The sequence below is a fragment of the Synchiropus splendidus genome, chromosome 16 (assembly GCF_027744825.2).
Source record: "Synchiropus splendidus isolate RoL2022-P1 chromosome 16, RoL_Sspl_1.0, whole genome shotgun sequence".
Taxonomy (NCBI): domain Eukaryota; kingdom Metazoa; phylum Chordata; class Actinopteri; order Syngnathiformes; family Callionymidae; genus Synchiropus; species Synchiropus splendidus.
Window position 1 is genome coordinate 11,574,473 of NC_071349.1, and position 27,567 is coordinate 11,602,039.

Sequence of the window (27,567 nt, forward strand, 5' to 3'; positions counted from 1 at the left end):
CGCTGTGACTATGTTTACATGCACAGAATATTCAGGGTTTGACCACCAAATACTGATCCAAAAAAAGAGTCAGGACATGTGAGGTTGTTAACCCTTTACTTCCTCATGAGCAACACAGTGTGGACGCTCCATGTTTCAGCGTCTCTGGAAGAGTCCGGTTTGTTGACAATACACACGTCTGACTTCACTATCTACTTCAAAGTGCTTTTCAACTACCTGCGTGGTGGCGAAGCTGCGCTGCCAGTGTGGAGCCTGTGGGAATCTATCTCTGACCTGAGGTCAGTTCAGGATCTACCGTGTGCATAAAGAGTTTCGCTACAGTAGCTGCATCCGTCTTCTCCCTCTTGGCACTGGATTTATTCAGAAAAATAAACAAAGCATCTGACTGAATTGTGTCAATGGAAGGGAAAACTTCGATTTTGTTTTGTCAGAAATGAGTTTCTATTCACAAGTTTTTAAAATATTTTTTTGTTTTTACTCTGCAACTGCCCTCTGGTGGGGAAGCTCAGAGCTGCCAGCTTGGATCTGTATCAGAAACACAGCGCCTCATAAACCGATATGTTGTCTCCTGAAACGCATCACTTTACCTTGTGATCACATGCTTCATTTGTTTGCTAAACATATGGTTTATCACATGGTAATATCCTGTGCGTTTCATGAGATAATGTGTTGGGATCATAGTAGCTTGTGAAACGTATCATGGTTCGACGTGATAAAAGCACATGATCTTATGAAATGTCTGGCACCTGCACAGGCATTTTGGTGGTGGCGACTCAGCAAAAAAAAGGGCGTCCGACTAAAATTTTTGTTGCTGTTGTACATGTTGGGGTGGAATTGATGACAAAAAGAGGGTTAACTTTTTTCTTAAGAATTTGATAAGAAGGTTGGGGGGAAGGCGCTGGTGCTTCACAATAAGATGTTACTATGCATGTTATCGAGTGACATGATAATATCTCAGTTCATGTTTCCTCCTGGTGGCAGCTCTGAGCTTCTGTACGTTGGGGAATATTGACGGAAATACTTGAAGTTTTGTTAGGTATAATTTGACTTCACTGTTGCACTGCATTATGGGTGGTGTAGTAAGAGGTGGGACAGCTTTTATTAGCTTCTGACGTGACAATACATTAGATTCCAAACATGTTTAAATGTTATGAAACATTCATACTTCTTCTTTTAATTATATTTGTTGCCGGTTTCAGTTTCTTACGTTCGTCAAGAAGATTTGGCGTTTTCAAAATACAGTGGTACCTCAGTTCTCGACCGCAATCCGTTCCAGATGGCCGTTCGAGAAGCAATTTGTTCGAAATCTGAATCGATTTTTCCCATTACAATAAATGTAAAAAGAAATAATGCGTTCCAAGCCTTAAAATAGTCTTTTGTAGGAGTGAATGTAGAGTGTCTGCTGCAGGTGCGCTGTTCCTCTATGTGTGTGGCCGCTGCATGTGGGAGGGGTTGCCGAGTGAGTGACGTCTCTCCAGAAGTGAAGAGGTGCCCGGTGCGTGTCCAGCTCTGAATGTGCGCTTCTGTGCAGTTTGGCTGTGACAAAGTCATAAACCAAGTCACGCTCTGTCCCAGACTCGCCTCATCCCTGTCCCAGCTCCAGCCCACAACAGGACATCAAACCCTGGAGTGGAGGTGTGGAGAGCGAGCACCTCCCCTGTGACACTCTACCACGGTCCAGTGTGGAGACAGGAAAGGTTTTACACCTCAATATGAAGAAAAAACAGTCAGTAAATGTAGCTAACGGGACACGTCTGCATACAGAGGCTGCGTTATGCACAATAACAAAGCGCGTTGTGGGTCAGCTGATCGGTCCACGAACGTTATGGTTTTTCTGGCTTTTTACCGTTCGACTTCTGGATTTTCGTTCGAAATGAGAAGCAAAAAAATCTCGAACTTTTTGTCCGGACTCCGATTTGTTCGAAGTCCGGGGCGTTCGAAAACTGAGATATCACTCTATAGGGCTGAAGTATTTACTGTCACATTGTTTTGATGCGAGACAACTAACAGCGTGACACAGTCCAAAGTTTTCACTCTGTTCAACATCCACTGGTGTGTGTCAGTATCCTCCATGTTTCCGGTCCAGAGGTGGGATGTAGAAGCTCTTGAAGGCAGCACGGTGTGACTCGTCCCTGGGCTGCAGAGAGGACAGACGGTGCTGGTGAAGTGGAAACCCACTAAGTGCACGTTGCTTTACCTTTGCGACCCGCGACTGGCACTTGTTCGATGCAATAGCCGGCAGCGTGCCTCTGTGAGTGACGGTGAAGCCCGGCAAGGTAGAGGCCGGGAAGGGGACCTGGGCACGCGGGAGCGCCGTGTTGATTTTGGGCAGCTCTGTCGTGTAGTGGGAGCGTCTGGTGAGGGACTCTGCTCCATGTTTGGTGTTGTGCTGAGGACGAAACACTCCCCAGTCAGAAGCTAGTTTCGCCGCCACACGAGTTAAGCTAGCGAGAACCACACTCACGCTTATTAAAGGGGTTTGTCTGGTGTGTCTCCCTCGCAGTTGACGTCCGTGTCTCGTGGGTCTCCAGATGAGGTCGAAGGACTGAGGTCCACTTCTGTCAAGACCGTCCAAGCTTCCGGAAACTCGATGGAAGCTCTCGGATTTCTTCTCCGCAAGTCTGAAAGAAGCCGAGGAAGATCAAGATGGCTTCACTTCTGTGGCACTCGGACTGAAGAACAACGGTCTCGAACCTGATTTCTCGGAAATACGTGTGTCTGAGAGCCGTTTCCGCGGTGATGCGTTCGTCGGCGTCGTAGGCCAACATCTGGTAGAGCAGTGACAGAGCTGGTGCTGGGCAGTTCGGGATCAGACGTGAGATTCCGGTGCCTTTTCTCGGCGGGAAGTTGAAATGCATGGCCCTGGACCTGCGACACAAAACCTTTCATTCACCAAACCAGCTCCTGAATTGATGCACCAGCACCTACTGCTTCAGCTTCTGCAGGACACCCGGCTCCGGGGTCCCCAGCACATCGTGGATCTTGGAAATCTGGTCCACCTCGTTGGTTCCAGGGAAGAGGGGATTCAAGCTGCAACACACCCGGTTGAAAGCACCTCAGGATCTGTGGAGTGGAGCTTGTCAACAAACCTCATGATCTCGAAGAAGACACATCCGGCGCTCCAGATGTCCATCTTCAGACTGTAGTAGCCGTCGGTCAGGAGGCACTCGGGCGCTCGGTACCAGCGGGTGGAGATGTACTCGGTGTGAGGAGGCTTGGAGTAGACGCTCCGACACGAGCCGAAGTCTCCCAGCTTCAGGACGTTTTGCTGGACGTGAACAGAAACGTGTGATGACTGGTTCAAAAACAAGTGAAGTAGAACTGAAATATTCACTCGAATGAGGATGTTTTCTGGCTTCACGTCTCTGTGGAAGATCCCGCAGCTGCCGGGGGGCAAGCGAAGAGGGAGTGAATGTTCAGGTTCAGACTCCGACACTGAGGAGGCTGGAGCCTACCTGTGCATGTGCTCCAGCGACTTGCACAGCTGGTACATGTAGTGCTTGACAGTCTGCTCGGGCAGCGGCGTGTGTCTCCCTGTGGACGTCACATGACTCAGCAGATCCAACGCGTGACCTCACACCCGACTCACCTCTGATGAACTCGTAGATGTTCATCTCCATGAGCTCACAGATCAACGACACCGTTCCGCTCTCCTTGTTGCTGGGAACATCAACACAAGTTAGAACTCTGATTTGGGTCCCTGTAACTCGGTTTGACCTACTATATCAGCTCGTGCAGTTGGATGATGTTGGCATGGGGACCCAGCCTCTTCATGGCCTGGACCTCCCGCAGGTTGTTGGCCTGTTCCAGACTGTGTGATAGAGGAAGCATCATGTGAGTGAGGATCCACATCGACAGGTTCTGGAGCACAAACAGGGTGTAAACAGAAGACTTGCACCCTGCTGTCCAGGTGATGGCACGGACGTGGTGCGAGGGACCGTCCTCACTCACTGAATTATGTCTTCACACCGTCCAAAATACAACACAGATGGAGCCCAAATTCATCTTACTCAGATGGAACCTCTTGTTAAACCGGCTACAACCTTCATTCATTTCAGAAATATAAGTATTTTGTGATAGCAACCTAACTACACCGCTCACCCCCTTAATGTCCTTACAATAAATTCAAATTTTTCTTTTTAATATTTCCAGAAATATAATGAATCATTCAGTCGTGTTTGAATGACTGAATCTCGCAAAACGCATTTCAGTTGAACTTTCCTAAACACGTAGAAATGAGCTACAATAGAAGTTGTATTTTCCTTGGAGTTCTGTAGTTTCATCTGAATTTACAAACAGGTTTACAAACTCTCTGTACAACTGCTTGACCTTTATTAATGTGATCTAAAAACACTAAAATCTATTGACAGAGAAACAGATTTGGACCTCGAAATCCAAAGCCGAGCAGTGAGAGCTCGTGTTTCAAGCACATATTGTGGCGCGGTGCGTTCAAGGTCAGACCTGGACTGCGCTGACATCTAATAGGACACTTAAAGGCGAGGTGGGTGTCAAGCTCCAGATCCGGTTGCAGAAGACCGGACAATGTCCTGGTGATGGACAGCTCTCGGGTCAGCGGTTCGCTAAGCAGCGCTTACCTGTTAATGGTCTGCTTCATGGTTTTGCAGGCGTAGAATTTCCCATCCTTCAGACTCTGGGTCTTGACCACCTCAGAGAAGGTCCCCTCTCCGATTTTCTTGATGATTTTGTAGCCTGCAGGAGGAGAAAGATACAGTCTTGACTTTCTGTGTTTCATGAAATAATTTACAAACCAAACCATTTATCTAATAAACTGTGCCTTAAAAACAGCCATATAAAAGCAAATAAATTATATCTAAATGCATTATATTTTGAATGGAACAATCGAGGAATGCAACCAAGTAAAATCTATTTTAAAAAGATCTAAATTAATCCAGATTTTATTGTGCAAATAACAGCGTAATATTGAAAAATCATTTGAAATATTGTGCTGAATTTTTTTTTCTGATGTAGTTAATCATTTAAAAGAAAAACTTAATATAATAATAATCTGCTGAATTAAAAATTAAATTTATGTCATTTACATTTAAAAAAAATACAAGAAAATGAACGCATAAATGTCATAGAAAAGTGAAATCACATTGGATATTACTGAAGAATTTGATTTAAAAAAGATCATGTTTTTCTTCTACTTTTTATACAACAACTGATGCTGATAAATAAAACTGATATCAATTGAGTTTTACATTTATCTGGTTGTATTTTATTTTTTTAATTCTTAGTCACGAAATACCGTGGTTGACCTCCAGAACCTCCCGACCCCATCCCACTTCCCTCTTCTCCTCCAAGGAAAGACAGAGCATTCCAGCAGAAGTGCGCATGGAACGGTCGAAAACATTCACGGACCTCAACAGTTTCTCCATTCGTTCCATCACTTACGCTTCATCCCTCGGATCAGACACATTGAGTAGTCGATTAATCGAACCCTGCATCGTTAAAATCGAAGCCACCCCGTGCAGCTGTGTCCATTAAACGCTGTTTTTAAACCAATCCTCGAGTCCCGTCGAGACGCGCGGCAGCAGCTCGCCATCCTGTTGCTGACCGTTGCCGTGGCAACAGAGCACGCCTTCGCCCTGCACTCTGACCCGCGCAGCAACCTCCGCCTCAACACGTTTGTCTGAAGTCAAGCGGAGTGAGACCCGCGCTACATTTACAAAACCGAACCTCAGCGACAGGCCTCGCTGATCTTGTCGCGGTGGCTCAACGCTGACGTTTGGTTTGGTTACCTTTTTCCAAGAGGCGGCCGCAGACCGTCGGCGTCTGTCCGTCAGGCGGCTCGTTATCCTGCGCGACGTTGCCGCTCCAGTCGCTGTTTCCAGGTGTTTGACGCGCATCTCGAAGGCTCGCTCGGTTTTTCACGCCAATCAGCCAGTTCGAATAGTGCATCATGAATGCACCAAACACGCGAAAGGGCCCACCATTAGATTAGCAGAACAACAACGTGGTTTTAAAAGCAGCACGGCGGGATTCACCACGGAATCTCTTCTAAACAGCCCGGACACAGTTATTCCGCATATAACCTCTGGGAAAAGAGGAAAAAAAGGCGAGGACACATATTTTTGCCCCGCGTCAGCTTCCGTCAAGCGTCCACCGAGTACGCATGCGCGCCAGCGTCCTGCATGTTTTCCTAGCTAGTGTTGCCGCTGTCGAAATGTTCAATATTTAACGTTTTAGATAACAGGCGTCCTTTCAGTCACCATGAAGACACGATTCACCACTGTGGATATCAGGGCGGTTATCGCCGAAATAAATGCTAAGTATGCTAACAAGTTAGCCTCTGCAAACTTCATTCAGTTCACACTAACTTTTCATTTTTGTCGCCTTCTGTCGCAGTTATATCGGCATGAGGGTCAACAACGTTTACGACATCGACAATAAGACATACCTCATCCGTCTGCAGAAGTGAGTGACGTGTTTTAGTCATGAAGAAGCTGTGTTTTTCTCTATTCCCATCATCGTGTTGCTCTAAGTCAGGTGTACCAGGAAGTTTAACTGAGTCGGGGTTTATGATGCATGACGTCCAAGTGTATCAAAGTGGACATGTTTGCAGTTTAGAGATTGAAAAGTTACTGTGAGAGAACTTTGCAGGAAGAAAGAAATCCTCGTGGAATTGAACATGGAATGAAAGCAGTAATAAAGAGCTCTGAAAACATGCTAGTTCCACCGCTCCTGCTGATTATAAAACCTTATTTATATTGCTTCAAAATATGACGACTATTCCGTTCTTCTTCTTAAACTATTTGTCACCAGCTTGTTCTGCAGCTACTGAGGCACATCACTAGAGCACAGTGAGTGTTATTTCATGCACCGTATGAAGCGGTTTCTGTGTTTCAGGCCCGACAACAAGGCAGTTCTCCTGATCGAATCCGGGACTCGAATTCACTCGACAGACTTCGAATGGCCAAAGAACATGATGCCTTCAGGCTTTGCCATGAAAGTGAGTTTATTCCTAAACAACTAAGATGTTGCTTCTTAAGCGTACTATGTCTTCACGTCTGGATTGGCTGTTTCTGGCAGTGCCGGAAACACCTGAAGACTCGGCGGCTGACCCAGGTGAAGCAGCTTGGGATCGACAGGATCGTGGACATCCAGTTCGGCTCGGATGAGGCCGCCTACCACTTGATTGTTGAGCTTTACGACAGAGTGAGGAGATGAGGCCACAACACTGGAGTGAGGTAAGCACAATGCCGTGCCAGGTACTGAGCACCTCTTGCTCTGCAGGGGAACGTCATCCTTGCTGACCACGAGTACACAATCTTGAATCTGCTGCGGTTTCGTGCGGCCGACGCTGAAGACGTGAAGATTGCGGTGCGAGAGCGGTACCCAGTGGAGAGTGCCCGACCCCTGGAGCCGCTCATCAGCTTGGAGAGGTAATGAATTAGTGGAAACGGTGTTCATACTTTTATAACAAAGAACTTCTTTTGCCCAGACTAACAGACATTATCAGCTCAGCACAAAGTGGAGAGCAAGTGAAGAGGGTTCTGAATCCTCACCTGCGTAAGTGGCAGGCACCAACCTTCAGGTTGCATCTGTGACTGTGTGTGAATTCTGTTTCTGCAGCGTATGGAGCGACTCTGATCGAACACTGTCTCATAGAAGCGGGACTCAGTGGCTCTCTCAAGGTGGACAGCCAAGCGTCTGAAGGTACTGAGGCTAAAAGATCTGTGACATTGATAGATGAGTGCAAAATGTGAAGTTAGCTGCTGAGATGAAGATGTTCCTGTGATCGTAGTGTTAATACTGAAGACGAGGGATGGCCGATAACTTCGCAATATACCGCCAAACACAGTGTCCACGATGACAATTCTGCATCTCACGATAAATTTGATAAACACGCGGCACTCACTGCATTGGACCTGCACGCGTGAACGTGACGAGACCGCGACGCCGCGCCGCACTCTCCAGCTCTGCAGTGTCTGACAGCCGACACCAGCGTGTGACAGTTGTGGAGAGTGTGGTGGACTTTGGTTCACGATCGTAGTTTTAAACTGTTTTTTTAATACAGGAACCTTTGATAATGACACTGGTCGACTCTGAGTCACTGGATCCGTGTTCATTTTATTAGATGGAGAGGTCCTTCATAGGTTCTCTGACACGGTCGTCTGCCTTGGGTCACATCCATAGTTAAAGTCAACTGTTCAGAGACATGAGATACAGCAGACAGATGGCTCAATTTATCCCCTAAATAAAGCTGGCAGAGCAGTCTGTCAGACACCAACGGCTTCTACCAGAGATGTGAAACATTGAATTTCTCATCTCTACACTTAGTTAACTGTTATATTTAAACATAAACAAATGTTGGAGACAAACTCCACTAATAAGTTTCATCATAAAACAGTTTCAAGAGAGACTGTGGTGTGTCCAACACATGGAATAGAATGAACATGGATTTATCGTGATCACTTTTTTTCTCCATGTTGCCCATCCCTACTGAAGACATGTTTCACTGTGTTGACAGTTGCTCCTAAAATCCTGGAAGCTCTGAGAATGGCAGAGGTCTATATGGAGAAAACTGAATCCTTCAATGGCAAGGTGCTTTATATCCACTGTTATTGTCTTTTCTCAAGCGGTTTGACCAGTTGCTTCTCTTCTTTAAGGGGTATGTCATTCAGAAGAGGGAGAAGAAAGTGAGTCTGACTCCTGGGAATCCCAGCGAGGAGCTGCTCACGTATGTTCTGGAGTCTCAGTCACTGAGTCATGTGAGGGAATGATGTTGTTGATGAGCGATTGGTTTGATGTCGCCATAGATACGATGAATTTCATCCATTCCTCTTCGCACAACATGCCCAAAGTCCCTACCTGGAGTTTGAAACCTTTGACAAGGTAAGAGTTAAAGTCCGTGAGCTTAAGTGTGAATCAAAGCAGCTGTCTGTCTCAGGCGGTGGACGAGTTCTTCTCCAAGATGGAGAGTCAGAAGATCGACATGAAAGCGTTGCAGCAGGAGAAACAGGCTCTGAAGAAGCTGGAGAATGTGAAACGGGACCATGAGCAGAGGCTTGAGGCTCTGCATCAAGTTCAGGTTGGTGGCTCTGGAGATTGTTCCCTGTCCGAGCGGCGGCTGGACTCGATGGACACTGTTGCAGGAAGTGGACCGAGCGAAGGGTGAGCTGGTGGAAATGAACCTGCCGGTGGTGGAGCGAGCGCTGCAGGTGGTCCGCAGCGCTCTGGCCAATCAGGTGGACTGGACGGAGATCGGCGTCATTGTCAAGGAAGCTCAGGCCGCCGGAGATCCTGTGGCCTGTGCCATCAAGGAGCTGAAGCTGCAGACCAACCAGATCACCATGCTTCTGAAGTCAGGCTCAGAGCAGTTCTCATATCTCTGTCATCTCTGTCACCATCCAACCTTTTGTTTTCATTCTAGAAACCCGTACGTTTCGGAGGAGGACCAGGAGGAGGAGGTGGAGATGGAAGAGAAATTGGAGGTGAAGGGGAAGAAAAGTAAAGACAAAGCATCGCGCAAGAAGCTGCAGAGGAACAAGCCCATGTTGGTGGATGTGGATCTGGGCCTGTCTGCGTACGCCAACGCCAAAAAGTAGGGCGGGAACACAGACTGGACTGGTGGAGCTGAGCAACGCTTCATGAGGGTTTTTCCTGACAGGTACTACGACTGCAAACGCACCGCTGAGAAGAAGCAACAGAAAACCATTGAAGCCGCCGGCAAGGTCTTTACATATCCAGGAGTCAAATGAGTGACTATTATACACGGCTGATGTGTGTGTGTTTTACTCTGAATGAAGGCGATGAAGTCTGCTGAGAAGAAAACTCAGCAAACTCTCAAAGAGGTTCAGACGGCCATCACCATCCAGAAGGCCAGGAAGGTCTACTGGTGAGGCGCCTACTGTCCCCCCTGCAGGCCGGAGCTTCACCCACTTCACTCTTTCTTTCACTCACAGGTTTGAGAAGTTCCTCTGGTTCATCACCTCTGAGAACTACCTGGTCATCGCGGGGCGCGACCAGCAGCAGAACGAGATGATCGTGAAGCGCTACCTCCGGCAAGGTAACACCTGAAATAAAAAAGATTTGCGTCACATGACCTGAGTTTTGTTATTGCCAGGCGACGTTTACGTTCACGCCGACCTCCACGGAGCCACCAGCTGCGTCGTGAAGAATCCCTCCGGTTGGTTTCTTCCCGCCTGGAACACTTGACTGTTGATTTGCTGACCTATATATAAGCTCCTCCCCCGCCCCCCTCCAGGCAACCCAATCCCTCCCAAAACCCTGAATGAAGCAGGCACCATGGCCGTGTGCTACAGCGCTGCATGGGACGCCAAAATCATCACCAGCGCCTGGTGGGTCCATCATCACCAGGTGAGAAGAACCGTGTGGTAAAACCGGAGCCAACAGTTCAGATGTATACGCTTGTTCAAGTCCTACTAACAGGAGCCTTGTGTGAGGCAGAAAGAGCTGAGCCAAAAGACTACTCTCTTGAAGGGGACACAATGGAGAAACCCTTTTGTTTGGCCTGGCATCCCCTCAGTATCCCCCCACGAGTTTCATAAAATAGTGTCCTTATTTTCACGGCTCAGTAGGTGGCGCTCTCTGCTGAAAAACTGTGAGGCTCCATTGAAATCCAGTAGTTGTTGAAAGCCAAACGCTATAGGGCGCCATCTAGCGGTCTCACGGACCAGTCCATTACTAGACAGTTTAGATTAGGATAGATAATACAAAAATAATGGGAAACTGATTTATAATTCTGGCACAAACTGTATATATTTTCAAATTTTATGATGGAGGACAAAATATTACTATAATGTAAGCAAATAATATGTTCATTTATGTCATAAGCTTTCACTTTTTAAAACTAAATTCTGTTCCAGAAAAATATGTTTTGCTTTTATTTGCAAGTTTCAGAGAGACACATTTATTTTTTATTGGGCAAACTGTCACTTCAAAGACCCACATCTGTTTCCCTGTCTGTCTTTGAATCAAATTGTTTATGTTTTATGTTTGTATGTTATGTAAATTATTTGATTTTATTTTTAAAAACTTGCAGGTGTCGAAGACGGCACCCACTGGAGAGTACTTGACCACCGGAAGCTTCATGATCAGAGGTGCGACACGTTCATTGAAAATAAAACTTGAACAGCAGATCTATTTGTGACCATTTGTAACCGTTTGTCCTGCAGGAAAGAAAAACTTCCTGCCTCCCTCCTACCTCATCATGGGCTTTGGCTTCCTGTTCAAGGTGACTGTGGGTTTGTCAGTAAACGGCGCAGGAGTTAACAGCCGCTGCCTCTTCTGATCGCAGGTGGATGAGCAGAGCGTGTTCCGTCACAGAGGGGAGAGGAAAGTGAGGACTGTGGAGGAGGACATGGATGAACTGGCGTCCACCACCGAGGAGCTGCTGGAGGAGGGAGAGGAGCTGAAAGGTAGCGTGGGCTGCGGCGAGGGACTTGTGTGTAGATGAGACTTTTACTGGATCCGAGTGGAGCTTGACTCCAGGGTTAAATCCGGGTTTTGTCACCATAGTCACGTAGGTGTTTTCAGAAAGTGATTCGATGGTATGTTTTGTTTTTTTCAAATCAAAATGTGTTTTCTGCCTGACCAGATGCACCTTCAAAAATCAATTCTAAAAGTTTGTGAATCCAAACTCGTTCAAAGTACTGCACCCAAAATCAAATCTGTTGTGAATATTTGCCTGTTTTGCCCTGAAGGTTGTACTGAAATATGTCTGTCTCATCTGGACTTATTCTGCATGGTGCACTGCTGTTACACTCCAGTGTTTTTGCATTACAGAAGACGGCAGCAGCGATGAGGAGCAGGAGCAGGGAAAGTCAGATGAGAGTGACGCCCATTTAAAAACCAGCAATGATGACACAAGAGAGGAAACAAAAAACAAAACAAACAGTAAGTCCCCAGATGGAAGCAACGCTGAGGAAGAGAGCGAGGAGGAGGAGGGTGATGGAGAGGCCAGTGAGGAGCCGAGCTTCCCCGACACCACCATCTCCCTCTCGTATCTTCAGCCACACAGGTGAAACTCTGGTGCAGGGGAATCATCTGGGCGATGATCGGCTCAGAATAATCATAATATCTGTCCTGCATTTTTCAGAACTCAAGACATCAAACCGGAACCTGTGTCCGAGGTAGCTGGCTGAGCAGCGAGGATTCTGTGGAGTCAGCAAACTCATGTTTTGATGTTTATCCTTCACTAGAGTGAGACCAACTCTCAAGGGAAGAAGCACATGACAGCCAAGCAGAGACGGTGAGTGGAGCATGCTCAGACGCCGGAGCGTGGACGCTGACGGTTTTGTGTCGGCCTCCAAGAGAGGAGAAGAAGAAGAAGCAGAAACAGGACGGGCTCGACTCTGAGAAGACAGAGGTTTCATCTGCCGGGTCAACAGGCAGCCAGGGGACGAGGAGTGGGGGGAGCCTGTCGCAGCAGCCCCTGAAGAGGGGTCAAAAGGTCAGCTTCTGACAGACTCGTTCGTCTCGTTCACCGCGACTGACCTGTGAAGCGTTCGGTCGCGACAGAACAAGCTGAAGAAGATCAAGGAGAAGTACAAGGACCAGGACGAGGAGGACCGGGAGCTGAGGATGCAGCTGCTCGGGGTGAGGATGAGCGCACGCACGACGCACATAAACCTCACGATCTCCTCCTCCTTCAGTCGGCCGGACCCACCAAGGAGGAGAAGGACAAAGGCAAGAAAGGCAAGAAGAGCAAAGAGGAGGCGGTTCGGCAGCCGCCTGCTCAGAGGCCCCCTCAGAAACCCCGGAATCCTGAGAGGAAGCCAGAGCAGCCCAAAGGGGAAGAAGGAGATGGAGAACATGACGACAAGGTGCGGTTTCTGCTGCTGTGGTTTACAGTGTTTACGGTCCTTGACAGAGGTGTTTCCACTCTCAGGAGGACGACGTGGACCAGGACAACCCTGGCGCCGAGGTAGAACCGTGGCCGCCATATTTGTCAGGTGTGTAACCCGAGTCCCACGTGCCGCGCTTCTGGCTGCAGGAAGCGGAGAACCTGCTGAACTCTCTGACCGGTCAGCCCGACAACGAGGACGTGCTGCTGTTCGCCGTGCCGGTCTGCGCCCCCTACACCGCGCTCTCCAACTACAAGTACGTGGGAAAACACTCCTCCAGACCACCAGCACGACCCAATGATTTTTTTATGTTCCTCTTAGACACAAGGTGAAACTGACCCCTGGCACTCAGAAGAAAGGAAAAGGTGAGAACAGATGCAGGCTGGGATTGGTGTCACAGCTGTCCTTCCTGTTCTGCCTGCATGGTTCGTTCAGCAGGTGTAGTGACACCTGGTGGCTAAAGGATAGAATGCATAGGATGAAAACAAAAACCCATGAACAGCCCTCCTGAGACTCAGATATTACATTTTGTTTAACCTTTTTTAGTTACATCTATGAAGACTTTTTCTTTACAATTTATTTGCTTTTTTGTTTCCCTCCTTTTTACTTATTGCTTCAGCATAAAAGACATTAAATATATTTGGTTTTATTTATCAGTTATTTACAAATGTAAATCGAATGAGTGAATTGAATTTTGATCTTTATTAGATCTTTGAATGCCATTATCATTATTAATAATTTCATCACTGCCAAATTTGGTTTCTTGCTTCCAGCTGCTCGCACAGCCGTTCTCAGCTTCATGAAAGGGAAAGACACAACCATGAGAGAGAAGGACTTGCTGCGCAGCGTCAAGGTGAAGTTTCCTTCTGCTTTAAAACTAAATACAACTGAGAGACAACAAAAACAAAGTTTCTTGCTGTGTAATGCTCCAGGAATTTCCATCTCATGAGGTTTCATGAAACAGTGACTTTATTTCCTGGTGCCACTAGATGGCACTCTGCTTTATAACCTCATTTTTAGACACATAGCGCCACCTACTGACCTCTGAAAATGACTCTTGTGTTTGGTGTGGCAGGATGCCGACCTGTTCAGAAACGTACCTGGCAAGGTGAAAGTCTCGGCTCCGAACCTGCTGGCAGCCAAGAAGAAGTGAGAGAGGGGGCGGTGCTCCAGCGAGACGCCGCAGCTGCGGCTCCCACTGACTTCTAACGAATGACCAAAACTGAGCCGCAATCATGATAAAGTTCAAAAGAGAAGACAAACTCTGTTTATTCCTCATGACAATTATTTACAATAAAAACAAAATGGCAAATGTGCAAACCAGGCGAATAGAAAAGTTGTATTTACACAAGTGTTTTGGGTGGCGGCGGCTCCACATCGTCCCACAGGAAATGAAGCGTGTTTTTTAAGTTAAATAAGAATCACAGAGCCAGAGACCACTTGGATATAAATACCAATATATACAAATAAAACCTTTCATATGAGATGCTTTGCTTAAATGAAAGACGCGGCTAACGTGAGCTAGCTGTTGAATGCAGACCAGAGTAAAGTAGTGTGGCGTGGACGTCCAAACTGACCCGTGATGTTTGGGCTCCTGTGTGCGCCACTATGAGCCCAGTTGTGTGGTGAGCACTCTCCGCTTGAGGTTGCTCAGCAGGTGCTTGGGCAGACAGTCCCAGTAGCTGGCCAGGCGACTGCGGTGCTGCAGGATCGCCTCCATGCAGACGCTGCACACAGAGGGCGGAGTTACACCAGGGAGTGTGGCGGCGGCTGAGCGTTGTTAACGCCTGGGACTCACCGGAACAGTGACTTGGGCTGAACGTTGAAGACCAGGAGCTTGTTGCTGTGAACCTGTCGAGGAGGAAGAGCCCGAATCAAACGCTGAGGATTTTCAAGTGGAGGTTTTCATGAGGAGGTTCATACGGCTCTTTGATGAGAGATGAGGTTGTTGGCGCATCCTCCGAACGCGAAGACCTCGCCGTCGGGACCGGCACAGGCCGAGTGCCACAGTCTGCAGAGAGAAAGTTGTTTAAGGCGCATGAAGCCGCTCCATTACGGTTTTAGTTCTGCATTCATGAGCTCTTCACTGAGACACAAGATCTTGAGGTGCTGGCATCTCAACCCAAGACGTTCTGTAGCCAGAGTGGAGATGTAGTTTCTCCTGCTAGTAACAGATCTGTAGTAAGAGAACTGCCTAAAAAGCCCAAGCCATTTTACTCTCAGGTTTGTTGATGCCGAATTGGTTTCCTAATTTTCAGAGGCCATAGAGGGCGCTTTCACCTTTGGCTCTGAACCTCTTGGGAATCATTTAACTGATAGCCACTAACTGAGACTGAGGACTGTTTCATGTCCTCATTTTTAGGGCCACTAGGGGGCACTCTCTGCTCCACTGGACGTCAATGAACTGAGAGCGCCAGCTACTGAGCTGAGAAAATAAGGACAGTTCCACCATACTGAACCTCACTTCAAGTCCCACAATGTACTGCAAGAATTGAGAGTGAACTTTGGTTCCATGATAAAAAAAAAAGTGTTGCAAACCAACTGGCTGGAGCGTGAAGCAGCAGTATTTAAAGAGAAGCTACCTGGGGCTGTCGGTGTGGCCGTGTTTGAACGGCTTCCACTGGTTTTTGCTGACGCAGTAAAGCCAGGCGTCACCTGTGAAACAGCAGCTGCGGTTAGCGCCGTTCTCCCAGACAGTTTGCTCTCTCTGGTGGACTCACTCAGCGTCTGCTTGTCGGTGGTGAAGCCCCCGAAGAGAAAGATTTGATCCGGCGAGACTGGCGTGAAGGAGTGCCAGGACCGGCCGATCGGACCCTGCTGGGGGACCAGTCTGGAGACAAGAGTGGAACTCAAGTCCATTTCGGTCAAAAAGCAGGTGACCGTCACTTACACTTCATGCCACTCCCACGTGTCCAGGTCGATGTAGTACATGTCGTTTAGCCGGTAGTTCTGTGAGAGACACGCCTATGAGGAGCAGGTCCACCGGGTCAAGACTCGACAGACAGGACCAAACCCACCTTGTAGCGCCCCCCGAACACGTAGCCTCTGCTGCCCAGTGTGGCGCAGGCGTGAGCAGCTCTGGGCGATGGCGGGTTCCCCTGCACCACCACACGCCAGGTTACATTTCAACCACCAAGTCAGAGCGGACAGCCAACGGTTACCGTGGTGACGGGCTGACTCCACGAGCAGGACTCCAGGTCCAGGATGTGGATGTGGTTGTTCCAGCCTCGCCTCGGGGTGTCCCACTGCAGCGACAGGCCCACGTTTGTAAGGCTCACCATGGAGCGCAGGAGACTTCAGGACTCACCGGGAAGGAAGACGACTCGTCGTATTCAAACGTCCCTTGGTGGGGCCCCTCGGGGGCGTAGCCATAGCCCCCGAAAAACACAAGGCTGGAAAGACAATGAGATTCACGAGAACAGACCAAAGTAAAGTTGGTTTCAGCCACTTTCACTCATGTAAATATCAACTATGAACCTGGAAAATGGGCCCCTCGCACGATGGTGTCGACCCTTGATCTGGAGAAACTGTTGCCTCACATTTTCATCTTTTTTTTTCTTCCATTAAATGTTTGTCACTTTGCAAAGACACACACAGACCCACAACTATGTACACAAACTGAAGACAAAATGCAAACTTCACAGAGGTTAAAAAAACCCCTCCAAAATCTAAAGTTAAGCAGCTGTTTAAACTGATTTCCAGTCATCCATCACCGATATCATTGAGTTCTTTTGAACTGAAGCTGTTAAGACTTCCAAACTAAAACATAGTATTTTATTTATTTTAACTGATTTTAAGTGTAGACGCTCAGAAATCTTCAATAAGTTGACGCACCTTCATGTAAACCAACTAAATCTAACATCTAATTAGACTTATTTTATTGCACATTTTTGCAAATATAAACCAAAGGGGACACGACAAGGAGCTATAGACCAACAACAGTATCGATATTCTAATCCTTTCATGTGAATGACTGGTATTAAATGTTTAAGTAGTTTATTTCCACTCTGGTCTGAGGAACCTAAAGCTTTAAATGAATGAATCATGCTCAGGAGTGTGTCTCCACACCCTTTCATCATCTGTTAACAGGCAAACATCCTGAGGTTCTAACCCTTGAACCCTCCCACGGAGACCAAGGTTCGTACCTGTTCTTCTGCACCCAGCAGCCCAGCTTGTCTTTGGAAGACGGAGGGACGCCTTTGAGACTCCTCATTTCCTCCCACACCAGGCTGGGGGCCCTCAGGGGCAGGCGGTAGATCTGAACACAAGTGACCAGCGGGCGTCGTAAACAAGCCCAGCCAGCTCAGAAACCACACGGAGAAGCGCTGAACAGCACGTACCCGGTTAGTGTTTCCACGGGCGTGGTGACCCCCGAACAAGTACAGGACTCCGTCCAGGCAGACGCCGCAGCTGCCCGACATGGACTTGTGCAGGTTGCCGCTGCATGAATGCTTCGTCCTGGAAACATGAAGACAAAAAATGTCTTGCCAGCATTCCACAGCCTCATTGGTGTGAACTCACCACACCCCGACTTCCATGTCATAGATCCACATCTCGTATCTTGGCAGGTAGAGGTCAAAGAAGCCCAGGTTCTGGGCGCTCTGGAGTCAGAGAGGAGGTTATGTCACTGTCACAGATGTTTAAAGAGACAGGACGCGACAGAGGCGCCTCACCTTGTATCCTCCCCAGACGTACATTAAGCTCCCGTCGACCACCGCGATGTGGCCGCTGCGCTCAGCTGGAGCTTCCACTGGCACCGTCTCAGGCGGCACCAGAACCAGCTGGTTGTCCGCCAACACCACCACAGCCTCCCCCTCGTCCTCCTCCATCACGTCGTTTAAGATCCAAGCAATGTCGCCATCCTCTTCGTCTCTGTCGGAGCCGTCGTCCTCATCCTCGGCGGGCGGATCCCCCATGTCTTCGTCCGCCTCTGGAGCCGCTCTCTGCGCCATGTCTCGAGTGCCTGACCAGGGGATAGAGCAAGTTTGGAGTTATTTTTTCCTCCACACTTTCATTCCTTTTTGCTCAGGTCACTGAGCAGGTGACGGCTTTGTTGGATGTTTCGATCGTCCTTTATGACGTATTAAAAAGAAGCGCTATATAATGACATGTTCTGGGGGGGGAATATTTCATTTGGATTCCATGCATTTCAGCAGCCAACAGAACCGGGAACTGGCTGAATATGGAGTTGATCAACCACTTATTCCAGCTACGAGAGCAATGACACCCAACAGGTGAGACCAGCTTGCTCCTATGAGTATTAGCATTTTCACAACATCAAAAATACACCTACATCCAGTCCGGTAAAATGAGCGAAATTAAACAGTCAACGTCATGAGTAACTGACAGGAGAAGCAACAATGACCCAGATTGCCCTCGTAAGTGGTTGATGTTGTCGAAGGAAACTCTTCGACACGACGTCTCAAAACCGCTGAAGGTGGCGCATAGTAATTCACAAGCGAACAGCTGACGCTCGTTAGTTGTTGACGTCTGTTCACCTACGAATTCAAAACGCAAAGCGCGACGGACGCGCTTTCACGGCATATGTTCAGGCTTCTGAACATTTTTGACGCAGCTTACATTAGACGAGACACCGCTTACCTTATCAAGCGCCTGCTTTTCCTGAATTTCAAATATATGTGTTCGCCATATATGAACGATCCAGTCCTCCAGAGGCACGGCCGGAAGTGACGCGACGTCACATCCGCCACCTTCAAATCTAAACAAGCCTTTGTATACGGAAGTGATCGCAAAATTCGTTTTTCGTGTTTTGTGTCATTTTTTTAATTTATTTTTTCTCATATATACACACATATATATACATATATATATATACATATATATATATACATATATATACATATATGTATATATATATACATATATATACATATATACATATATACATATATACATATACATATATATACATATATGTACATATATATACATATATACATACATATACATATATATACATATATATATACATATATATATATACATACATACATATATATATATATATATATATATATATATATATATATGCATACATACATTTCCAGACGGCCGTTTAAGAAGCGATTTGTTTGAAATCTGAATCGATTTTTCCCATTACAATGAATGGATAAAGAAATAATGCGTTCCAAGTCTTAAAATAGTCTTTTGTAGGAGTGAATGTAGAGTGTCTGCTGCAGGTGGCTGTTCCTCTATGTGTGTGGCCGCTGCATGTGGGAGGGGTTGCCGAGTGAGTGAGGTCTCTCCAGAAGTGAAGAGGTGCCCGGTGCGTGTCCAGCTCTGAATGTGCGCTTCTGTGCAGTTTGGCTGTGACAAAGTCATAAACCAAGTCACGCTCTGTCCCAGACTCGCCTCATCCCTGTCCCAGCTCCAGCCCACAACAGGACATCAAACCCTGGAGTGTGCGCTCCAGCCTCGGAGGTGTGTGTATATATGTATATATATATATATATACACACACAATACGGTGAAAGAGGCTATTTAAAAGAAATAAAAATAATATTAGTCATTTATGTTTTTTCTTATCATTATTGTTACGTTGCATTTTGACCCTTTCAGATCAAAATGTGGATCACGTCGCAGTATTTGTTATCCCTCTAATCTCAAGACTCACAAAGTTATAAATATCTTTCATTTCTTGCACTGATCCTATCGTGTTTTGATTCCATATTTTAATCACTCTCAAAGTTTTTTTTTCACAAATAATAAAATCTTTATTTATGCCATGACATTGGTTCAAAGTTCTACAGTACATTTAAAAAAAAAAAAAACATTTACACATAACTGCCTAAAAATAATTACTCCATTTTAAATTCAAAGTCCTTGCAGTTTGCTGTAAAAGAAGACAAGGAACAACATTAGAAACAGCCAATAAACACAGGTAAAATGTCAGCGTTTCACCTGTCCTCCACCGATCTGTTGGATGGGTAGTACACCTTAAATTTGAAGCCGCTTCTTGGGAATGAGCCCTAGGAAAAAGAGAGACATTTAAAATGCTGACTTGTGGAAAAATGCTTTTACTAATACAGGAGAAGGACACGGTCTGGTAACACACCGGGTTGATGCAGAGGCAGTCGGAAGCGCTGATGTTGAAGGGGTCGTATTTGTCTGCGAAGACGATGACATCTGGGACGGGGTACACGCGCAGGGAGTAGTCATACGCCCAGTACACAGGACTCACATACAGGGGGAGAGGGGTCAAGTGACCCTGCGATAGGATGGTCTTGACAAACTACAGACAAAAGATTGAAGCGAAAAAAAAAAAAGTCAAACATCTGCGGTATTTAGTGAGCAGAATGTCCAAAAAAGGTTTCACGTGTGTCACCTGGTGTCATGAACATATCATGATTCTCTTCACAGATAGTTCAATTGTGAGAAATGACCAAGTGAACTCACATGGTTTGGAATGTCCAGATTATTGTTTGGCAACCGGACGCAGTTCCTGCACATCTTGTTGACCAGGTCTTCTCTCATGATGACGATTTCCTGGCTGCAGTACTGGATTCTGAGGGGGAGACATGGAAGGCACATGACTCCCAGCCTTGCTGCACGTGTGTTCCATTTATTTTACCGGCATGGGTTGGTGGTGAAGACAGAAAAGGGCACTCTCTGTCGGAACTCCTCGGTGATGTGTTCTGCCAGCGGAGGCCTGACAGGAAAAGTGTTAAACGTGACCAAAACCAAATGACATGGTTCCTTCGTACCTCGGCAAAATGGTGCCTGGACCGGGATCTTCCGGGCCGGGAACAAAGACAAAGCGACTACTGCGTGTAAAAAGAAAAAAAAGATACATTTCAGAGAAAAATGGGTGTAAAATTCAAGCCTTATTTACCTGCTGTGGATGTTTGGGTGGGAACAGATGAGATCAGCAAGAGCCTTTAATGACTCTGAAAGCACATCACAAAATAAAGACACGGGTCCAAGAAGGTGATGTTCAAATCCTCACCTTTCAGCGACTTGATTTGTCTCTTCCCATACGGCACGGAAGAGAAGTTTCCACAGAAAATAAAACAGGTGGGCGGCATGGCAGCGTAGCCTGCGGACAAGCATCCGTCCGTAGAATCTCTTGCAAAGCCGCGCTTTAAATTCTAAAACAACAAACCTGAGAACATGAGGTTAATCTTCTCCATCACTTCCACGCTGTCCAGCCAAACGTCCGACACAAAGACGAACATGGCGTCCTCGTTCTCCTCCTCCAGCTGCTGGAGCTTGGCCGAGGCCTTCACAGAGGTGGTGGACGGGCCTCCGAAGAAGTTCAAGTTCCCGTAATACGCTCTTGGAGGCAGAATATTGGGGCATTTCACCACATTTCTGAGCAGAAACTGAAGTTTGTCTGGAGCCCACTGACCTGGTGGCTGAAGAAGGCTCTGTTGGTGGGAAACCAAACCCATTGACGTGAAAGACAGAGTCCTCGTACCATCCTGTGAACCACAAAAGAAACTAGCCTCTTTTGCTGTCCTTCCTCATGAGATGTTTAAAATCTCACCCTCTGCCAGGACGAAGCAGGATTCCGTGTACAGTCCGTTATGGAACTGGTGAAACGGTAGTTAAGGCCGGACACAAACCTGCTGATACAACAAAATCTACTGCAGTCTGTTGGCCCTGTAATTCCACCTTTCCTGCACAGTGGATGACTGACACCAAATGATTCATGTTTCAGCTGACAGCATGAGTCAATACCCAACACAAGAGGCTCGTAAAACAAAAGTATTTTAGATCAGATCAGAGGATATTGCCTTGGACATGTCCAACTGCACGGTGCCACTCAGGTCCTCCAGGTAGAATTTGCCCTTTAAAAAAAAAAAAAAAGTCAAAAAAGGAGATTCAAAAGCAGAATGAAGGGGTGAATCGAGTGTTAGTTGACGTCATCGATAACGTTGACAACAAAAATTCGTCGTGTTGCTGTTGGTGTAAACACACCTGGGCTGCAGGATGGGCGTCAAAAACTGGTTGTTATTCAGAAGCAGTGAAAATATCACATTCCCTGCAATCATTCAGGTATGTTCATTTCTGTTCCTTTAACTGGTTCCTGACTGAGGTCCAACTCCAACTGGCCACCGTCGCTGTGCGCCCCAGGCTCTGCGTCACCACCTCCGACTGAGCACCTCAGTCACAGTCACGGAGGAGTTCGAGCAATGACAGGTCGTAGTGTTCAAAAGTCGGTTTGTTTGCAAAGATAACGCGTCTCAAGGATGAGCAAACCCCTTCGACACCATGGTAGAATGATGAAAGAGTGTTTGGTCTGTGACACCACACACCCTCCAGCTAACAGCTAGCATGTCGGTTAGCATGTAGCTAACTTGTAAGAGGAGATTTGTTTTTAATGATGTCACACACGTCACATCTGCGCTACGAGAGTGTTTTTTGCTGTTTTTACAGTGATGCAGTGAAGTGTCCTCAGTGTCTCTCTCCTAACAATAACCAGAACTGAACTAGGGAGCCACACTGAAGCCATTGTTTTAGATTATCATTCAAATACTGCAAGGCCTTTGGATGTGGATGTTGATCAGATATTTTATATGAGATACATGTGTATATTGATGATTTTAAATTCTTCTCAAGGACCAATGAAACCCTCAGTTCTAAAGAACTGCAGCTCTCAGGCAACTGTTTTATGCTTCATGCTTCACAGGGTTAATACATGCTCCTGGATGATGGGTCATTATTTTAACATACTTGTTTGATAATGTATGGCGATAATGTAAACAGAAATTCAAAATACGTCCAAACAAAGGCAATCGCGAGAATGGATTAGTCGACAACAAAAACGATGGTTAGTTGCAGCCCAAGATGAATCTCACCTCTTTCAGTTGTGTGATCATGCCCAGCACGATGACCTCGCCCAGTTTAGCGGTGCTGCCAAGCAGTGCTTCAATTGTCTTGAGCTGGTGAAGTAAAAAACGTGAGTGTTAAAGGAGCTGAATTTGGCCCTGGATGACAAGAAAAGTACCTGGAATTTGTTCTGACCCTCTTCCACAACGGTTCCAATGGCAGGCGGAGTGAAGAGCTCATGGCGATGTGTACGCTACACAAGACACAACTCACTCAGACTTCAGAGAGCTCAAAAGGTCCTGTCCCATCTCACCTGCTGCAGGATTGTGTAGCGCTCCCGGAACAGTTCCGCCTTATCCCTGGACCTTCCGCACAGACTCGGCGCAGGGTTGTTCGTCATGCTTAGTCTGTAGAATTCAATTACGTTCAGAGAACAAACCCACTCAGATTCAGGAGTCCGCTTTCACTCACGGGACAAATTTCTTCCGCTCCACGCTGTAAATGTATCTTGGAACGTCGAATGCGCCGATGATGTTGAAAACATTATCTCTGGAAAACATTGACATACATTTCAACTTCAATAACACTAAAACATACAGAGCCCTGGAAGTGAAAAGCATCTGTTTCTTTTTTTGGATGTGACATGCATGACTTTATTTTTTTTCTCCCGAGACAACAGTTATCTCGAGATAAGTTGTATATCGATATAATTTTTATCTCGGGATCAGAGTGTTAAAAGCGCACAGACTTGCAGACAGTGAATGACAACGCTGTCAAACAGTTACGAAACCATGGGAGACATAGTGTTTCCAGGAGGACGTATACAAAATGCTTTGCCAGAGAGGCAGCTACGTATGCGCTGACATTTACGATTGTATGTTGAGAAAAAAATGATCATTGTATACGCATTACCACGAGATAAAAATTATCTCGGGAAAAAAAAATAAAAGTCATGCATGCCACATCCAAAAAAAACACACACACATGCATGTCACTTCCAGGGCCCCGTAAGAACAGAATGGTTAAACTGTGGAATATTTTAATCTTCAAATAGTCAGTGTTATAGATCATTATTTTACAATGACTCACATAGTTTCATCGCAGGACTGAGTACAATCCTGAACTGCGACCTCCACTACAGACAGGTCAACCATGCTGGAGGACACTGGAAAGATTGGTCACACAAAACCATTTAGCTCCATATAATACAGGTCAGTTTGTGAGGCACATGTAAACATACGGGGCTGCTTTTCCACAGCGTCCAGGACCTTCTCGATAACATCTTCTAACTCAGAGGGATTGACAGACTCGAGGACTTCTACAAGGTACCGACTGGCTTCACTGCAACAGAGACACATAAAACAACATTGTGACACAAGAAACACACACGCTACATCCACGAATGTAACATCGTATAATCTGAAACATGACACTTTCATTTCCTACATAAACAGACGCAGCGTTGTAACCGCTAGCACGATGTTCCATCAACCCTTCAAACCACGAGTAGCGGTTACGTTTTGAAAAGAAAACATACGGTCGTAGAATCAATCCTCTCATCTTGAAACCAGCGGTGACTTTTGTCTTTATTTTACGGACATCCATGTCTATCTCTTTCCTGCTCAAGCTTTGGCGGTAAAAGGCAACTTCCGTTTGTGTTGACGCGTCACATCCGTTTGTGCCACGTGATCACAGGACGTAAACAAACCTGAGCTTGCGACAACTACATACATTCGATTTATTTGTAATATTTTTGCGCAAAATTTAACTTGTTTTCATTCAGTTTGAACCGTTTTTTGTGAATTTTGCTAATTAAAATTTGGTTATAGATTTTCTTTTAAAGATTCTTTGTTCGTCAGTCGTGATGTCATAAAAAACAGTTCATTCTTTGTTGTCAACCTGTCACAAGCATCCGACACCCTGAGGGAGGAGCAAACCTGTTTATAGTAGGAGTCTTTGAACCGTCACCAGAAAAGGCTGGTGAGCTTTAACCTGTATCGACGCTGTGCTATGTTCCTGTCTCCATCAGAAACAATGGATTCTTCACGCAAGAAAAGTGTCCGAGAAAGGAGTGGACACGTCGCGGTGCTGCAGGAAAACCTACTTTATATTTGGGGAGGATTCACGGTAGGAACTATCCCATATGAATATAACATCATAAGAGACGTTAATTCCATTAAAAAAACATGAAACAGACCTGATTTTTTATTTCAGTTATCTGCCAGTGAGACACTGTCTTTACCTCCTGATGAACTTTGTGTGTTCAACGCAGAGCAAGACACATGGTGAGGAAATTGTCTTTTCCAAAAATAATAATTCAGTCTCACACTGTTTGGCATCACTAGGTTTTGTTGGTGTTTCTCTCATGAGCATGTGGCTCCACCACCTTTCTTGCAGGGAAATATTCGACATGAACGGAGACATTCCTCTTCTGGCATCAGGGAGCTGTGGCTGTTGCTTAGACGGACACATGTACATATTTGGAGGGTGTGAGTACAACTGGCATACGAACGAGGCAAGTGAAGTGAAGTACTACTTATTAAAAACATTTTCCCCGCAACATACACGTATCTCTTCAGAGGAAAAATACCTATTCATCTGAACCTCACTGCTGCCTCGTGTGTTTGTATGTTTGACTCCAAACAGATGTATTGTGTGAATCTAAAGGACCGAACCTACACCTGGAAATATCTGTGGTACAATTCTGACTCGGCTCCGTCACCTCGGGACCAAGCATCCTGCTGGGTTTATAAAGGAAGGTGAGTGATCCAGTTATATATTCCCTGGAAACGTTTATGATGCCTCATGTTCTGACTGGTGAAGTTTTCGCTTCGCTTACAGCACGCATTCGCTGTGGCATTGTTTCGATATGTGTGCATTAATTTCTCACCAAGACCTTCTCCAGCACATCCCAAAGATTCTCAATGGGGTTAAGGTCTGGACTCTGTGGTGGCCAATCCATGTGTGAAAATGATGCCTCATGCTCCCTGAACCAGTCTTTCACAATTTGAGCCCGATGAATCCTCTCATTGTTGGAATATGCCCGTGCCAAAAATCCATTGATGGAATAACCTGGTCATTCAGTATATTAGGTAGTCTTTGAGCACATAATGTTGCTGAACCTAGACCTGACCAACTGCAGCAACCCCAGATCCAGGATCCAGGCGGCGACCTTTTTTTTGGCCAGGCAGTGTATATACATGTATATCTTGCATATTATGTTTCAACTCTTCCTTTATTCAATTGTGAGCCACTTTTTTATAAAGTGGACTCAGCTTAATCTGATGAAATTCATATTTTTAGTGGAACATACTTGATGATTTTCGTATCCAGTCTTCTGTATTCTTCCCTGCAGAATCATCTACTTTGGTGGCTACGGTGAAAAACTCCTGGATGATTACGACGGCTGTAACACCAGTTTCATAGTGGACCAAGCATCATGGGTCAGTTTTTATACGATGAACGTAGTTTGTCTTGGTTCTGCCTCATCTATGGATTGCAGCTGGAGGATGTCATATGGGGATGGAACAATGAAGTCCACGTGTACGACCCTGTAAAGTCCACTTGGCAGGAGCCTCGCATGTTTGTGAGTAAAATATAGTTTTAAAAAAGATCATTTTTCTGGAAGCTAAAAATGTCTCACCGTGCTTCAGGGTCAGGTTCCGCCTGCCAGAGCAAGCCATGCCAGTGCAGTTCTTGGCTCTAAAGGATACATTTATGGAGGGAATCAGCTGGTAAGATCTTCATCCAGTCATCTGCAGCGGTGGAGCACCAGATCTGTCGTATCTTCCACAGGAAACACAGATGAGCGACATCCATTGTCTGGATCTTGAATCCTGGACATGGACTCAGATGTAAGTGGTGGTTCACCTGCAGACCGTTTGTCACGTCGATTCTGTTTATGCGCTTTATTTCTTGTTTCTTTAAGGGTAGACACAGCGAGGAAAGGGAAGGAAAACAAGCCAAGGCAGCGCAGATTCTAAGTTAGACCAGCATAGAAAGTGGCAGCTCGCAGTCAGATGCTAGACGTGTGTCAATATGAACCATGAAGTGCATCGCTGCTTAAATATTTGGCTGGATCTTCCCTTCAGAACTCCACAGTCCAGCGCTCCAGCGGGCAGATCGTGGCACACGCTCACCGCCGTCAGCGAGAGCACCGTGTTCCTGCTCGGAGGCCTCGGGGCTGGCAACAAGGCCATGAGTGAGGAGGAGGCAGCTTCTCTGGTGCAAAGAGTTGGATCTCATTGAAGGTCTTGTGCAGGTGACAGCTGGCTCTTGGATGTTGAAACACACACCTGGAGGGAGACTGACCACCTGAAGAAAAACACAAGGTAATACGCTTCCAATCTTCCTCACGTTGACTGGCTTTACAGGGTGGCCAAGCTCATTTTAGCCACTTCTATCCCAAGTCAAGAGTAGCCTTTTGGCTCAGCTCTTTCTTCATGACTCCAGGCGTTGCACTGACCTGTCCGTTGAGACCCAGCTTCCCCTCACTCGTAAATAGGACCCTAAAATACTTGAAGTTTTCTGACACATTCAGCTTCATTTTCAACACAAGTGAGTCCCAAAAATGTGTCTCAACGTCTTCATTCACGTCTCCACATCGTCTGCAGGGACAAAATAAGCTGCATTTGAGATGCTTAAATACCCATCTTGTTCCAAACCTCTCCTCCTCAAGGCTGTGGCACTCTGCATGTTCACCCGGCGACTCCAGTGTGGTCGTGTTTGGAGGAAGCCGCGACTTCATCAACAGTGTTTTCACAGTAGGTGGCGTCATGAAACTGTGTCTTCATTTTCAACTCACTAGGTGGCACTCTCACTGAAGTGGTCGCCTGAAAATACTGACACTGTTTCACGAAACCTTATCAGCCCATCCCTGATATACTGTGTGTACAGTGTAAAATAAAACATGTCAATAGCTTCATGTTTTGGTCAGTGAGTG

The 27,567-nt window shown here is 46.4% G+C and overlaps 5 protein-coding genes across 7 annotated transcripts in view; 2 read left to right on the top strand and 3 right to left on the bottom strand.

The window, feature by feature from the left end:
* LOC128747361 (MAPK/MAK/MRK overlapping kinase-like) lies at positions 1-6,530 on the bottom strand. 2 transcript variants are annotated; one of them, XM_053845211.1, is made up of 12 exons: positions 6,422-6,530; positions 4,596-4,710; positions 3,722-3,811; positions 3,590-3,660; positions 3,456-3,534; positions 3,335-3,383; positions 3,090-3,268; positions 2,929-3,030; positions 2,695-2,868; positions 2,465-2,621; positions 2,198-2,389; positions 1-2,137 (listed from the first exon to the last, which is right to left on the bottom strand). In XM_053845211.1, exons 2-12 carry the CDS (start codon positions 4,613-4,615, stop codon positions 2,060-2,062), a joined length of 1,191 nt encoding a protein of 396 aa, XP_053701186.1. In that variant the 5' UTR covers positions 4,616-4,710; positions 6,422-6,530; the 3' UTR covers positions 1-2,059. The 2 variants fall into 2 exon arrangements, with proteins under 2 accessions (XP_053701186.1, XP_053701185.1); XM_053845210.1 differs by lacking the exon at positions 6,422-6,530 and adding an exon at positions 5,763-6,136.
* Positions 5,844-14,264, top strand: LOC128747358 (ribosome quality control complex subunit NEMF-like). Its single transcript, XM_053845204.1, has 32 exons — positions 5,844-6,293; positions 6,370-6,438; positions 6,871-6,973; positions 7,054-7,179; positions 7,258-7,406; positions 7,466-7,533; positions 7,597-7,680; positions 8,495-8,568; positions 8,634-8,704; positions 8,784-8,859; positions 8,915-9,055; positions 9,120-9,328; positions 9,398-9,568; positions 9,635-9,698; positions 9,774-9,862; positions 9,930-10,033; positions 10,091-10,153; positions 10,232-10,344; positions 11,030-11,087; positions 11,163-11,221; positions 11,285-11,405; positions 11,773-12,007; positions 12,086-12,119; positions 12,189-12,238; positions 12,301-12,439; positions 12,508-12,585; positions 12,642-12,812; positions 12,878-12,913; positions 12,983-13,089; positions 13,155-13,198; positions 13,607-13,686; positions 13,909-14,264. Exons 1-32 carry the CDS (start codon positions 6,235-6,237, stop codon positions 13,984-13,986), a joined length of 3,123 nt encoding a protein of 1,040 aa, XP_053701179.1. The 5' UTR covers positions 5,844-6,234; the 3' UTR covers positions 13,987-14,264.
* Positions 14,073-18,523, bottom strand: klhdc2 (kelch domain containing 2). The gene is made up of 14 exons (XM_053845212.1): positions 18,435-18,523; positions 17,507-17,796; positions 17,355-17,434; positions 17,174-17,291; positions 16,979-17,091; positions 16,141-16,225; positions 15,995-16,078; positions 15,851-15,931; positions 15,724-15,782; positions 15,554-15,663; positions 15,416-15,488; positions 14,757-14,844; positions 14,632-14,684; positions 14,073-14,560 (listed from the first exon to the last, which is right to left on the bottom strand). Exons 2-14 carry the CDS (start codon positions 17,783-17,785, stop codon positions 14,440-14,442), a joined length of 1,344 nt encoding a protein of 447 aa, XP_053701187.1. The 5' UTR covers positions 17,786-17,796; positions 18,435-18,523; the 3' UTR covers positions 14,073-14,439.
* The window catches only part of LOC128747365 (kelch domain-containing protein 1-like), a 10,448-nt gene continuing 822 nt past the window's right edge, over positions 17,942-27,567 (top strand). Inside the window, exons 1-13 of the mRNA XM_053845215.1 lie at positions 17,942-18,067; positions 23,884-23,950; positions 24,655-24,752; positions 24,840-24,910; positions 25,023-25,140; positions 25,272-25,384; positions 25,981-26,068; positions 26,128-26,211; positions 26,279-26,359; positions 26,421-26,479; positions 26,717-26,826; positions 26,887-26,956; positions 27,304-27,388. Of these exons, the coding sequence (XP_053701190.1) occupies positions 24,660-24,752; positions 24,840-24,910; positions 25,023-25,140; positions 25,272-25,384; positions 25,981-26,068; positions 26,128-26,211; positions 26,279-26,359; positions 26,421-26,479; positions 26,717-26,826; positions 26,887-26,956; positions 27,304-27,388 (972 nt within the window). The 5' untranslated portion in view covers positions 17,942-18,067; positions 23,884-23,950; positions 24,655-24,659. The remainder of the gene's footprint in view (positions 18,068-23,883; positions 23,951-24,654; positions 24,753-24,839; positions 24,911-25,022; positions 25,141-25,271; positions 25,385-25,980; positions 26,069-26,127; positions 26,212-26,278; positions 26,360-26,420; positions 26,480-26,716; positions 26,827-26,886; positions 26,957-27,303; positions 27,389-27,567) is intronic.
* pole2 (polymerase (DNA directed), epsilon 2) lies at positions 19,553-24,266 on the bottom strand. 2 transcript variants are annotated; one of them, XM_053845209.1, is made up of 19 exons: positions 24,163-24,266; positions 23,866-23,966; positions 23,715-23,790; positions 23,097-23,174; positions 22,939-23,032; positions 22,804-22,878; positions 22,655-22,738; positions 21,587-21,643; positions 21,340-21,388; positions 21,202-21,274; positions 20,956-21,128; positions 20,800-20,889; positions 20,686-20,740; positions 20,558-20,617; positions 20,425-20,502; positions 20,250-20,358; positions 19,909-20,085; positions 19,755-19,822; positions 19,553-19,686 (listed from the first exon to the last, which is right to left on the bottom strand). In XM_053845209.1, the coding sequence occupies exons 1-19, from the start codon at positions 24,228-24,230 to the stop codon at positions 19,668-19,670; spliced, it is 1,584 nt and encodes a 527-aa protein (XP_053701184.1). In that variant the 5' UTR covers positions 24,231-24,266; the 3' UTR covers positions 19,553-19,667. The 2 variants fall into 2 exon arrangements, with proteins under 2 accessions (XP_053701184.1, XP_053701183.1); XM_053845208.1 differs by lacking the exon at positions 24,163-24,266 and having other exon boundaries at positions 23,866-24,139.